The sequence below is a fragment of the Lycium barbarum genome, chromosome 8 (genome assembly GCF_019175385.1).
Source record: "Lycium barbarum isolate Lr01 chromosome 8, ASM1917538v2, whole genome shotgun sequence".
NCBI lineage: Eukaryota > Viridiplantae > Streptophyta > Magnoliopsida > Solanales > Solanaceae > Lycium > Lycium barbarum.
In genome coordinates this window covers 126,076,500-126,091,599 of record NC_083344.1, presented here as the reverse complement: position 1 = coordinate 126,091,599, position 15,100 = coordinate 126,076,500, and the positions used below count along the sequence as shown (strand labels likewise).

The 15,100-nt window shown below is 32.6% G+C and overlaps 1 protein-coding gene across 4 annotated transcripts; it reads left to right on the top strand.

Annotated features, from left to right (window-relative positions):
* Positions 1-9,423: 9,423 nt before the first annotated feature.
* LOC132607199 (B3 domain-containing protein At2g36080-like) lies at positions 9,424-14,721 on the top strand. 4 transcript variants are annotated; one of them, XM_060321058.1, is made up of 4 exons: positions 9,424-10,035; positions 10,992-11,263; positions 12,683-12,862; positions 13,703-14,721. In XM_060321058.1, exons 1-3 carry the CDS (start codon positions 9,483-9,485, stop codon positions 12,818-12,820), a joined length of 963 nt encoding a protein of 320 aa, XP_060177041.1. In that variant the 5' UTR covers positions 9,424-9,482; the 3' UTR covers positions 12,821-12,862; positions 13,703-14,721. The 4 variants fall into 4 exon arrangements, with proteins under 4 accessions (XP_060177041.1, XP_060177040.1, XP_060177043.1 ...); XM_060321057.1 differs by having other exon boundaries at positions 9,434-10,068; XM_060321060.1 differs by lacking the exons at positions 12,683-12,862; positions 13,703-14,721 and adding an exon at positions 12,587-12,610 and having other exon boundaries at positions 9,438-10,068.
* The last annotated feature ends 379 nt before the right edge of the window (positions 14,722-15,100 follow it).

The following is a 15,100-nucleotide window of genomic DNA, read 5'->3' as shown; positions in this document are numbered from 1 at the left end:
CCAAAGGAGAAAATTAAAACATCCAAGTTGTTCCAGTTGCATTTAAAAGGAGTTCATGAATATTCTTTCTAATCCTGTACGAAAAGATTTCTGTGAATAGTGAGTGATATAAACTATTGCTGCTGTTTTACTCTATAGTAACTATGAATAGTCTGCTGATAAGTAGTCTTGATTTACTAATTATTTTGGAGTGAATAGAAACCACTTATTCCTTGCGTTGTGAAGGTGTCTTTTTTTGTTTGCTATAATAGTTATGCAAACACAGTAGATCAGCTAGCCTATACACGTCGAAGAAAAGAGTACACCAGATGAGATGTAATTAACTTTGTAAAAGCAGCAACTGGAGTAATGGACAGTCAGTGCACAGGCGTGAAGCTGAGAATTCAAAAGAGGTCCATCGTACAGAGGGGTTAGTAGAAGGACAATTTGGTCAACACAAGAAATAATTTATGAAGGAGCTACAATAATTTATTTTTTCCAGCCAATAGAGCTGCTTCATTTCGTTACAATTACAAATTTATACTTTAATGAGCTCATATTACAAAAGGTAGGATTTGTTTGATTAAAGTAAATTTAGATCAGCAAAAGGATATATTGGTAACTTTATTGGCTGACCCTAAGCTCTCTTAGCCGCTTATATATTAGTAGTAAAGTAATAATGCATACAAATCAGCTCAGGGAACCTTGGTCATTATTGTTTCACCTACTCGGCGACGTTAATAAATTCCCCACCGCTTAATTTTTTTTTTTTAATTGTTATCTCTGATAATAACAAATAAGAAACAAGCAACAAAAGATTATCCTAATATATTGTCGTTACAATTGGTTTAAATTCTTAGATAAAATAATGTCAGAACTCAGAAATTAAATACTCCATTTTGTGTGGATTTCAGTAAGGGAGTGTCACAGATTGGTCTGTATACACACACCAGATAGATTTTGACTTGGAAATTGGAGAATCCAGATATGTAAGCTTTTCATTGTATTTTTCTTGGGGTTAATACTAGAGATGGTCACTTAACTTTAATTTTATCATACAAAATTCACTAAATTACCTTTTGCAAAGAAAAACTCATTTGATTTATCTAAATATCACAGAAGTCACTCAGCTATTTTTATATCTAAAAAGTTGTTTAAGTTTACCTAAGTATCACTATCACATAATGTCTTTAGGCGAAAATAAATGAGATATTTCCTATGATATATAAACAAAGTTGAGTGACTAATAGTAACTTTAGTTTTACTTATGTGAAGTTGAGTAAACTTTTCATCAGAAAAAGTAATTTAATGACTTTGATACAATAAAACTAGAGTTAATTATTCTTCCCTGAAATTAACCCTTTCCTTACCGAATCAATTTTGCTACTCATCAATTGAGGTTGTCACGTTCCTTTGGTATTTAGACAGTACTTAATTATTAATTAGTTAAACTCTTTTTTAAACATAAACATCCTCAACGAATAACATCGTAGTACGTATGTAGATTTCTTACCTATCATTAAAATTTATAAATGACAAACCTGTTCCGCAACCAAACAACATCAACAAGTACAATAAATACATGGATATTTTAATTATTTGGACACTCAAAAGTTCCATTTAGATTCTATTACGATAATAGCACTATTAATTTAATATATGGTCGCGAATTTTTTGTAGATTGCTCGTGAATTGGAGCCATAGATGAAAGAAGGTGGTTTCTGACTTTATTCTGTAAATCAAATAGAGAGTTGAAACGAAGTGCACGAAGCATGTGAGATATATATAAATTTTATTTTTAATAATTGACATGAATGTATATAAAGATATGAAACAAAGTCCCAACAACCTCAATTATATATATTTGTGTCTGTTCCCAACATGCACTTTAGAAAACAACTTGCCTAACCTTTTGAAGGGCAGAAAAGGTTGAGATTCTGAACCTACCTGGAAATTGAGGTGGGATTTGTCTCAAACACGCACACGCAAATTATAATGGGAAAATTCTTAAAACAGGAACAAAAATTTAATTATGTTCTAAACTAAAGGGTGTGCATTTGTTCATTTGTGACTTATGTTGCTTGGACTTTATAAATTAAAATGCAATAGGTGCGTTTGGGATATCTAAAAAATAGTGAATTTTGGAGATCCAACACGAATGCATCAACATTTTAAAGAGTCTGAATAACATAATTCTTGCAAAAGAAGGATTATTCAGAACATGTAATATTCCGTAGACGACAAATTATACACGTTGGCAATGTTTGACATGGTATAACATAATAATTATACCTTAATTATAAGCAAGTCGAAGTTGATTGTTTAGGCCGTCATGCTTCAATCTCAAGCAAGTTGTGTTTTTTTTTTTAATTAATCAATCAACCACTCTAAACGAGTGGCTCTTTTATTCTATTTCATTAAAGCCCAATGCAAAGGATAGCAACTTCCCTGCACCTACCTTCTATGGACAACTCCCATACTAAGGAAATGGTAGGATTTCAGATACGCTTACAAAAATATGATACAGGAAGAGTAGAATCTCTTCTTCTATACAAAATGCATTAAGGAACATCAAAATGCAGCAAGATGTGTATTAACCTTGTACTATTCTTCATATCGAAATTTCATAAACTTAAATTCCTCTTGCACAAAATATTCCCAAAAATATAAACAAGATTATTTGCAAATGAGTGGGATGATAATATGACAAATAGAAACAAGTGGAGGGAATTGAAACACCAAGGCAAAGAGGAAAATGCAGCCAACTTATTTGTTCCCATTGGACAAATCTTATCTCATTATTTATTTCCTTGTACTTATTGGAAAGTGAAGTAGATCTAGGGATTTTTCTCTTTAATTTTTTTTCTCTTTTTGTTACCTTCCTCACCCTATCTGCCTATCATCATCATATTAATTATAGAACTAGGTAATGGCCAAATGTCAATGATGTTGCTGTCATACACGTGACAAAATTTACCCACTAGTATTCGAATTTTTCATCCAATAGATAAAATTTGGAGGAACCCTTTTTTCTTTTTCTTTTTTAAACCCTTTTACATGTTTCTTTTAGGCAATTTCTTTATCCAACTTTGGAAATTGTTGAGTAAATATACTATTACTATATTTCTGCAGGGAAATAGAAAAATTGTTTTTTTATAAGTAGATCTAGAGCCCGTTTGGATTGACTTATAAGTTGCTTATAAACTGTTTCCAGCTTTTTTAAGTGTTTAGCTTATTAACTTAAAGTCATTTTGTACGTAAAATAAGCCTAAAAAAATAAATGAGCCCGTTTAGTCTAGCTCCTTATTTTAAGCCCATTCAAAGAGGCTCCTAGTGGGAAACTATAGGAGTACAAGTTTTTGCTTTACGATCAACGCGTGTAAATTTGAATCGTCTTTATGATTATTTATACCAAACATATATGACAGCATCATCTTTCTTGAAGTTCTCCTAATTTTGTTTGCTAATTGGTCTCTTACCAAGAAAAGAGGCATTTTGGAATCTAAATAAAATAAATAAACAGTTAAACAAACAACACACGGGGGTTAAGTGTTAGTTCACTTGATGAGTTTTCTATCTCCCGCAATTAAGTGAAGGGTTCCATTTAATCAGTGCGATGTATTCCCTATTCCCGTCCCCCTCCTCTCGCCCGATGTACGCAGGTTTTTTTATAAGAAAAACTAAAAAATACCCTCTGTCCCAGAATAAATGTCATCTTAGCAAAAAGGAATTATTCCAAAATAAGCGTCATCTTAGAAATTCAAGACAAAAATTGATAAGTGTTTGTAACTATGCCCTTAGCATTATAATAGTAGTCCTATTTAATATTGATCAATTCTCAACAAACATCTAGTAAATAGGCGTAGTTTAGTAAAATTCTCATTGTATTTAATGATTTCTCAATATGCGTGATTTTTGCTTAGATGACATTTATTTTAGGGCGGAGGGAGTAAATAAATACATGCGCACGACACAACATCAGGAGCCCCCCTGCTTCTGACTTTGCCCTGCCGTTGGATGTAGTAGGATTTGGTGCAGTGTCAGCGGGCTGACCATACCCACAAAACAGCAAACGTAAACCTGGTCCGGGTTTCCTTGTGAAAGAACTATACAACTGTCTAGTCTCTACCCCTCTATATCTATTTTCAGTGATAAAATCAGAATTTTTATTAAAAAATTCAAAATATGAGAAATAACGTACGAATAAGTTAGTGAGATTCAATATTTACCATATATGCAAAATGATAACGGTAACCTTAAATAATGTAAATTTTTATGAGGGTTTGATGAATGCCGTGCACCCTTACTTCGCCCTACCACTGCTGCTAAAGAATCTCTTATATATATTTCTTAAATCTCATGTTCATGAGATGAATCCAACAATGCTATCAGAAAACGCGTACAGTTCGAAATCACTAACCTTAGTCTTACTTTTTTATTTTTCATGACAAATCAGTTTTCAGCAAAGCACAAGAGTTTTACAAAGTAACTGTTTTAAATAAACCCATTTCTCGCATCAAAATTGTTTTAAAAAGGGACTTTGACAAGACTAGAACAGAAGAAAAGTAGACATCGGAGGCCAAATCACTTAAGCGGTATGAACCTTGACGAGTGAGTAGCACCAAATCACGGGTCCGGAATCAAAATGCCCCTAAAAAACATTTTGAATCAAAATACCCCAATAAAAAAAAAGTTACCAAAGTACCCATAGCGCAGTAAAATACTGCGCTATAGCACTAATGGAGACGGAGCCGTTAAGTGCTATAGCGCAGTATTTTACTGCGTTATAGATTTTTTTTTTTTGGTACTTCTATAACGCAGTAAAATACTGCGTTATAGAAGTACCAATTTTTTTTTTCTTTCTATAACGCAGTAAAATACTGCGTTATAGAAGTACCATTTTTTTTTTGTATAACGCAGTAAAATACCGCGTTATATAAACAGTACAAAAAAACATTGGCCAACTTTATTTTTTGCAACACTTAGTGTTATTTTCCATACTTTAACCAATAATTAGTCGTGTGTCAAGATTCCGAAACGTCAATATTTTATATAGAACCTGATATTTTTTTCTACGTACTATAATGTAGGCTCAATACGCTCTGAGCCTGCTACGTAGCTAGGCTACGAGATTGATTCTCTGATGATAGAAAGAGATAAAGGATACGTAAACGTTCGGATCGTCATTTTAGGGGGTGAAAAGGTGCCGAAGTAAGTTTTATTTGAAAAAACTTAGTGTTTTTTTCATACTTTGACCAATGATTAGTCGTGTGTCAAGACTCCGAAACGTCAATATTTTATATAGAACCTGATATTTTTTTTCTGCGTACAATAATGTAGGCCCAATACATCAAGGATACGTAGACGTTCGGATCGTCATTTTAGGGGTTGAAAAGGTGTCCGAAGTAAGTTTTGTTTGAAAACACTTAGTGTTTTTTCCATACTTTGACCAATGATTAGTCGTGTGTCAAGACTCCGAAACGTCAATATTTTATATAGGACCTGATATTTTTTTCTGCGTACAATAATGTAGGCTCAATACATCAAGGATACGTAGACGTTTGAATAGTCATTTTAGGGGTTGAAAAGGTACCCGAAGTAAGTTTTGTTTGGAAACTTTAGGGTGTTTTATTTTTTAAGATTTTGATTTAAGCGTGTTATTTTTTAATCAAGACATAACTTTATTTTGAATATAAATATAATTCTAAAAAATATAGGGACAAAAACTAGTTGTAAAGTCGTCAAATTTAGATGGTCATAACTTTGCGCTCGGACGTACGTTTTACGCATTTTTTTTTTAACTTGCGTATTTTTTCGAGATCTATGCGGACAAACGCCGTAAGGCGGTTTGGCCGAGCCGATTTAAAAAAAAACGTCTTTTATCCCATTCAATTTCGATTTTCCCCCAAATTGGCGTGAAATTTTCAGTTTTATTTACTTATAAGATGGTGATACGCAATAAATTTCAACGTAAAAGTCCCGGGGTAATGTAGCTGTGAATGTCAATTTCACTTCTACGGTTTCAATTGTTGAAATAAAGCTGACTAATTTTCTCGACACATAAAGTTGACTAAACTAACCTTACAGTCAAACACTAAGTTTTATCAAACAAAACTTACTTCGGGCACCTTTTCAACCCCTAAAATAACGATCCGAACGTCTACGTATCCTTGATGTATTGGGCCTACATTATTGTACGCAAAAAAAAAAATATTAGGTTCTATATAAAATATTGACGTTTCGGAGTCTTGACACACGACTAATCATTGGTCAAAGTATGGAAAAAACACTAAGTTTTTTCAAACAAAACTTACTTCGAGCACCTTTTCAACCCCTAAAATGACGATCCGAACGTCTACGTATCCTTGATGTGTTGGGCCTACATTATTGTACGCAGAAAAAAAATATCAGGTTCTATATAAAATATTGACGTTTCGGAGTCTTGACACACGACTAATCATTGGTCAAAGTATGGAAAAAACACTAAGTTTTTTCAAACAAAACTTACTTCGGGCACTTTTTCAACCCCTAAAATGACGATGCGAACGTCTACGTATCCTTGATGTATTGGGCCTACATTATTGTACGCAGAAAAAAAATATCAGGTTCTATATAAAATATTGACGTTTCGGAGTCTTGACACACGACTAATCATTAGTCAAAGTATGGAAAAAACACTAAGTTTTTTCAAACAAAACTTACTTCGAGCACCTTTTCAACCCCTAAAATGACGATCCGAACGTCTACGTATCCTTGATGTGTTGGGCCTACATTATTGTACGCAGAAAAAAAATATCAGGTTCTATATAAAATATTGACGTTTCGGAGTCTTGACACACGACTAATCATTGGTCAAAGTATGGAAAAAACACTAAGTTTTTTCAAACAAAACTTACTTCGAGCACCTTTTCAACCCCTAAAATGACGATCCGAACGTCTACGTATCCTTGATGTATTGGGCCTACATTATTGTACGCAAAAAAAATAATATCAGGTTCTATATAAAATATTGACGTTTCGGAGTCTTGACACACGACTAATCATTGGTCAAAGTATGGAAAAAACACTAAGTTTTTTCAAACAAAACTTACTTCGGGCACCTTTCAACCCCTAAAATGACGATCCGAACGTATACGTATCCTTGATGTATTGGGCCTACATTATTGTACGCAGAAAAAAATATCAGGTTCTATATAAAATATTGACGTTTCGGAATCTTGACACACGACTAATTATTGGTCAAAGTATGGAAAATAACACTAAGTGTTGCAAAAAATAAAGTTGGCCAATTGTTTTTTTGTACTGTTTATATAACGCAGTATTTTACTGCGTTATACCAAAATAAATAAATTTGGTACTTTTATAACGCAGTATTTTACTGCGTTATAGAAAGAATTTTTTTTTTGGTACTTCTATAACGCAGTATTTTACTGCGTTATAGAAGTACCAATTTTTTTTTTCTATAACGCAGTAAAATACTGCGCTATAGCACTTAACGACTCCGTCTCCGTTAGTGCTATAGCGCAGTATTTTACTGCACTATGGGTACTTTGATAACTCTTTTTTTTATTGAAATATTTTGATTCAAAATGTTTTTTGAGGCATTTTGGTTCCGGACTCCCAAATCACTTAAGTCTTACTTGGGTTCAGGTAGAACCTTAAAGAAATATCTACTCTATCCATTTTTTACTATTTTCATAATCAAATGGTCTGAAGCTATCTAAGAGTGAACCTATAATTTTCAGAGTGTTGTGTATGTATGTTAGTACTTGCCGAACAGTAAATTGCACTGAATACAATGATTTTTCTTATCACACAAATACCTTAAAACAAACGTACGATTGTTCTTGCATCTCTATCTCTCATTTTCATCTTTGTGAAATTAATTTCTTGGCACTTCAAATACCTATGGGTTCCATAACTAAAAGTTATAAGAATTTAAATTATATAGACGGATAGGGTATTGCATTTTTTTTAAGGGAAAAGGGTCAAATATATCCTATACTTTAGTTTATTGGCTAACTTTGCTCTATGTTAGCCAAAGTAGTCAAATATACCCCTCCCGTTACAAGTTGGGGCCAAATATACCCCTACCGTTAGCAAAGTTTCAAACATACCCCCATTTCTAACATATTCCCACATAAGCAAGTCTAGTCATTGGAATTGGGTGACATGGACGCCGCATGACATTTAACTTATTCTATGTGCTGTCTCACAATTTTTAAAAAAACAATCTGAAAATTTAATTTTTTTAAAACAAATCTGAAAAAAATGGCTTTTATTAAAAATCTGAAACTTTTTTGTTTTAATAAACCCTTTTTTTAAAATATATTTTCGAAAATTGGATATTTTAGTTGAAAAATCTAGAAAATGATTTTTTTTTAATCTGGAAAACTCTAAAGTATTTTTTTTTAAAAGTGTCCTATTTTTTTTTTTTAAATATGGATTAATTTTAAAAAATCTGAAAACTGATTTAAAAAAAAATCATTTTCCAGATTTTTTAATATCCAATTTTCCAGAATATTTTTTTAAGAAGCGAGTTTTATAAAATAAATAAAAAAATCAGATTTTTAATAAAAGCCACTTTTAACAAATTTGTTTTCAGAAAAATTAATTTTCCAGATTGTTTTTAAAAAAATTGCCACGTAGGCACCACATAGAATAAGTTAAATGCCATGTGGCGTCCATATCGTCCAAATGACTAGACTTGTTTATGTTGAAATATGTTAGAAATGAGGGGTATTTTTGAAACTTTGCTAAATGTAGGGGTATATTTGGCTCCAATTTGTAACGGGAGGGGTATATTTGATTATTTTGGCTAACGAAGGGCAAAATTAGCTAATAAACTAAAGTAGTGGAGTATATTTGACCCTTTCCCCCCTTTTTAATCACATAGGCGGAATTTACTTTGTTTAATACGTTATAATTTATTTTAGGTACCAATTAAATGATATTTTGGATTTGTTTGGCCAAACTGTTGAAATCAGCTTATTTTGAAATATTTTTCTTATCAAAAGGGTTTTCTTGAAAAATTGCTTTGAAGAATAATAATTTGTGTTTGGTTAAATTATTTAAGAAGTACTTTTGTGTTTGTAGGCGTTTGACCATGAACCAAATATTTTTCACTTTATTTGGTATTTTGAAGTTGGAGTTGAAGGTGAAATTGTGTTCGGGTATAATTTTTGCAGGGAATATTTGGTTGCAGGAAAAATAGTGTTTTAGGTGTTTTTCAAATTCTAAATATAATTTTAAGTTATATTTAAAATTTTCACGATCAAATATTGATTTACAAATAAAGTGAATTTTTTTTTCGGGAAAAGTGAAAAAATTTCACGGCTAAACGGATACTTAAATGCAAACCCAATAATCACACCCCTACCTCTGTTCAAATACAGGCATCCTACGGTCCTACCTGCTCCTTCCACGTTTGTTACATCACTGCATAAAGTCATTTATAAACCCATTTGGTCTCTCTATTTTCTCTATCTCACTTCTTTTGGGACATGTCCATCAACCATTTCTCTTCACAACTTCCTACAGAACCATTATTCTGGTATAGCACAAAACAACACTACAATTTCATGGAATCAACAAGCAAATCCTCATCTCCAAATCACAATAATATCAACCAATTTGAAGAAACTGAAATCCCAAAAGAACATTTATTCGAGAAACCATTAACTCCTAGCGATGTAGGGAAGCTCAACCGATTAGTCATCCCTAAACAAAACGCGGAAAAATACTTCCCCCTTAACGGTTCCATTAGTGACTCTGGTGACAAGGGATTATTACTGAGTTTCGAGGACGAATTGGGTAAATTATGGAAATTTAGATATTCATATTGGAATAGTAGCCAGAGTTATGTTTTAACTAAAGGATGGAGTCGTTATGTTAAGGAGAAAAAATTAGATGCTGGTGATATTGTTTTATTTGAGCGACACCGGTTTGATGGTGACCGACAGTTTATTCGGTGGAGGAGGAGGAACGCCGCCGCTACAATCACCGTTGCTCCGCCGGGTGGTGGTGGTGGGTGGGCCCATCCTTATCCATCAGCAGGTGTTTCATACCAACCTGGCTTTATTCATGCTGGTATTATATTTAATTTCTACTTCTACACATACATTTTGTTAAGACAGCGTACAATAAATTCGTATGATCTAGCCTTTTTTCGAACTCCAGTACATAGCGAGAACTTAGCGCACTAGGCAATTTTTTTTTTTCCTCCTTTTTCACACATACATTTCGCATTAAAAACCTCTTATCTTCTTCTTTTCTTTTTTCCCTTCATTTTTCGATTTTTAGTACTGTACCTACATGCAGACAAGTACTACACGTATCTTGGTTTTCCGTTTGTTAGTGTGATTATGTAGGGTATTATTTTAAAATAAATAAATAAATTATTTACACTTAAAGAGTTTACATTAGTTTAATCAATGCAAGACATATGTATTGTGTAAACACATTTGAAACTTAATCATGATTAAATATTATGCATCCTCACTTTAATTTTAACTATTAATAAGATTAAATTGTATCATTTGATATAAACATCCGATGCATAAACTTTTTTCTCTTTCTTCGTTGTCTATGTAACTTTTTATATAGTAAAATAATTTTTTTTTGCCAGAACAATAGTGATAAATAATAACAATAACAACAAGATTGGTACTAATATTTCGGTTTCAGTACCAAACCAATGAATGTAATATCTTGTGTCTTTTCTATTCATATTTATTACTTATTCATGATTAAGTGATATGTGAACCGCTTTAGTATTTAAAAGTGCTAGGGTTAAACTCATTTATTTAGTGTAAACTATTTGATACAGGTAAATATTCACCTAGAAATTTATTTGAAACATGACATTTGCCCGTTCATACACATTATTCCATCTAACTTGATCAGTTTTTAATTGCCGAAGGTTTAAATTCATTATTTTGTTGCACAGTAACATTTGGAAAGTTATGTTTTTTGTTTATTTTATTGATTTGGTTCTTGATTAATATATATAGGAAGAGGAGTAATGCACAACCAAACAACAACAAATGGGAACAATACAAGGAGACAAGTAAGGTTGTTTGGGGTGAACCTAGAGTGCGAGGTAGATGAGTCGTGCTCAGAGCCATCGACCCCAGATGGCTCATCATCATCGAGCCACCACCAACAAAGTCATGAGTATCAGGGTCAAGCTAGCCAACACTATTACCAATACCAAGTCCATTATTCCAATCCTCATGTTGTTCCTGCAGCTGCTTCCTATAATAGTGACAGTTACAACAACATGGTACGCTCTTTATTTTATTAATGAAGATTTCAACCTTTCTTACTTGAATAAGTAGGCGTTTGGACATGAACTGAATGATATTTTGGAAATATAGTATTTGAAATTAAGTCGAAAAAACATTTAAAGCTAAGATTGACAATGCATTTAGACATGCATTTGAGAAAATATTGATGTTTTGTGAGAGATTTTTTTTTTTTTTTTGGGTTGAAAAACTTTTTCCCAGTGAAAATTGATGCGATGTATAACCAAACAGATTTTTACTTTTGTTTTACAATCTGAATGGGCCCTTGAGTAGTTTTTTTTTTTTTAAAGAAAGGTAATTTTGTACTATTAAGAATAGTGTTAAATATGTGATTGATCAGTCCAAATTCCCAGTTTGATTTTCCTGTTTCCTTTAGTGAAACAGATCTATACATACTCTACAGTCACCCTACGTAATCTTCAATTCTTAAAATACAATGCACCTAGCTAACAGGGTGTATTAGTTAAATTGGAAATAGGTTAGCAATGTGACTAAAGGCCAAGAAACATAAATAAAATTATACTAGTGCCACCAAGTAGTCTAGTCGAACAAGTAATGTTCATTTGTAGAAGGAATCAATTTTGCTACTTCTTGAAATCACATGTAAGCTGTTTTGGAATTTGTGCTAGCTTTCTTTGCCCAACTAGCTAACTAGTACTTTCTTTTAAGTCTTTAAACTTTAATTTTTGTTATAGAAATTTGAGGATAGAATTGTTTGGTATCAATTTTGGTAAAAGGTAGCAGATAGTACGTGAAATTAGTCGAGATGTGTGTAAATTAACAAGAACACTTCCATTATAAAAAAATATAATATTAATATTGTCACTCTCAAAACTATGTTTCCAAAAAAAAAAAAAAAAACAGATGGATTAATAGTAATGTGTGTTCTAGAGGACTCCAAGCAACCCTTGAGAATTTTATATTCTCCCTGTTTTGGATTAATGTGAGATATTCTCTTCTCTCTTTCTCTTGTGGGGTCCAATGAAAATAATAATCTAGCCTTTCCTCTAATTTTTTCCTTTCCCTTATAGTAAAAATGAAAACAAAATTTTCTTTTCTTCTCCCTAAGCTTCTCTACCGTTTCTTTCCCTTTCCAAGTCTTCTTTCTATCTATCTACCCGCTCTACAGAAAACTAAAAATTAGTCATTTTGTTGCTAAACTCAATAATTTATATCTAATCTGTTGCTAAATAAGATTAATAGCGAACTCGGCTATTTAATATAGAATTTATCCGTTGTTAATTTTTTTTTTTAAAGGTATTGATTGTGTTTTCCGCATGTGTGGAGTCGTGTGAAAGGAGAATACCTAGGGAATACATCAATAAAATGATTGCTAATAGTGTGGACATCTTTAAATTGTGTGTTATTATTTGGTTCGTGGTCCCGACTTACCATAGCAGGCAACTTTCAAAAACTTGAAGCAAACTTCAATGAACCAAAAGATATTTTGGAGAACAAAAAAAAAAAAAAAAAAAAGAGGAAGCAATATAGTCAACTTTGCTGCTCACTGCCAGAGTCAGACTTCTATTTGGTAACCAAATCAAACTCTGCGAGCTGGCATACCAAAGACTTATGTGGTACTCCCCTCCTGTCATGTTCTGAATTTTTTTATTTTTATTTTTTTATGTACTTTAGAAAAATTTCAACTTTTTATACTTTTCATTTTATGCTTGATTATATATTTTATTCTAAAATTTTACTTGTTTGTTTTAAATCTCATATATTTAGCTAATAGGTTCACATAAAATAAAATTGAGGGAGTATTAAGCTTGGGAAGTGACATAATACAACCTTTTGCAAGATAATTCGTAGTACCTTTTTGTAGTAGGTCATGTTCTTTTCATGCCTAGGTAACACTTCTGGTTTTTGAAATTGGCCAATTTCCCCACAATTAAAGAAAAGAAAGACTTGATTGGGTCATTTTAAAATAACAAGAGAGGATTAAGATGTCCAAGGACTGCTGTTATTTTAGAAGCAATATCACATGTAATGACGGAGTCACAATTTTAGCCCCTACTATACAAATGTAAAAAAAAAAAAAAAAAAAAGAAGGTTTAACCTTATATATGGTATAATTTTGTACGAACCCCCTTTCAGTACCCTAGCTCCTCTGATGACCACACGTATATTGCTTCAGATAAGCATGCTTTGCATACAATTTAATGATGCACGGGTAAAGTCAAGTGCACGACGTTTTCCAAGCCTTTAACATGAAGCAAAATGCTATTGAAGTTGCAATAAAGTTCGTTTGAAACGTTCATGGTGTATTGAATACTTAGCTATCTGTATCACCAAATAACTGGTGGTCCAGACAGGGATGGTCATATGCACACACTACAATTATTAGTACTTCTATCGAACCTTTTATTTTATTTTATGGTGTTGCTAATAATTATACTGTATGGTTGTTGTAACAGGATATGGATTACTCGAGAAATGTCAACCAGATGAGATATCACCAGGGATAAGATCTGTGGATGTGACATAAGGATTCACTATTATGGGCCACTTGGAAAATGGAATATCAAAAACAAGCAATTAAAAGAAAAAGAAAACTAAAAAGGGAAAAATCCCAGATTTTCTGGCCGCCTGCTCGTCCCAGAAAGGTGATGTATGTCAACTTCAACAACTCCAAGTCCAGGGGAAAGTAAATGGAAAAAAAATAAAAAATTGCAACTTTGAAAGAAACGTCAGTGTTTTGAGGTGTGAGGAGCTGAACAGTGGAGCAGAGGTGGGCCATCCAAGTATAGATTGACGTAAACAAAGGCCCAAATGGAATAATATGGGCCGTTTGTATACAAAAATCTTGCCACCTAACTTGTTTGATACTGAAACGTAGTTATTGCTTGTTTGCAAGAATTTATAAATAAACATAGGATGACATCCTTAACAAGAAGTATAGGAACCAAGAGGAAATATAATGGAGATTACAAGCGTTCACGGTTCAATTTGAGTCGATTTTGGATAAGATAATAGTGTCTGTACCAATGGGGTCGTTTGATACACGATATAAGGTGGGATATTTCAGTATTAATTTTGGAATTAATTTTGCACCATGTTTGATAGAAGGTATAAATTTATTCTGAGATTAATTTGTACCTTCTATTAAATAGAGTACAAAATGAAGCCCAAACTTAATGACGTATATTCACCTTATTCCATTAATCTTGAAATTTTATCCTACCTCTTTGATCTCTTCGATGGGATAAATTAGTCTCAGAATTATAATTTTGGGATAATTTAGTTTGCATACCAAAAGAAGGTAGTGTCTTAGGAGTGCTATTTGCCATCTATTCAAGGCAAGTTACAGTTTGAACGGCTTTTGCTTCACATTTTTAGTCTAATTCGATGGAAGAATTCCTTTTGTTCAACAGTGTGTTCAGTGTACGACTACATATGTTTTGATGATTCATATGAAAAAGAACAGTAGGAAAGATTTGTCGATCTAACCTGTGAGAGCTCTCAAGTTCAATTCTCAAGAAGTCGGTCAAAGTAAAAAATGTCAAGATACGTTCTTAACAAGACTACTACTACATTCTAATTTACTATAGTTTGAACCTATTACATCCGGGGGCGAAGCCAAGTGATGGCCAGGTATTCACCCGAACCCCCTTCGACAAAAAATTATCATGTATACATAATGTTAAAATTATTTTTTTATATATAAATAGTAGATGTTAAACCCTTTTGGCTTCTTCGTTTCTTACTCTTTTATATTTTTGAACACCCTAGTGAAAAATCCTTCCGCCACTAATTACATCAACAAGACTGTTAGAATCAGCAATGCATCTATGCATAGCCACTAAAAAATATCT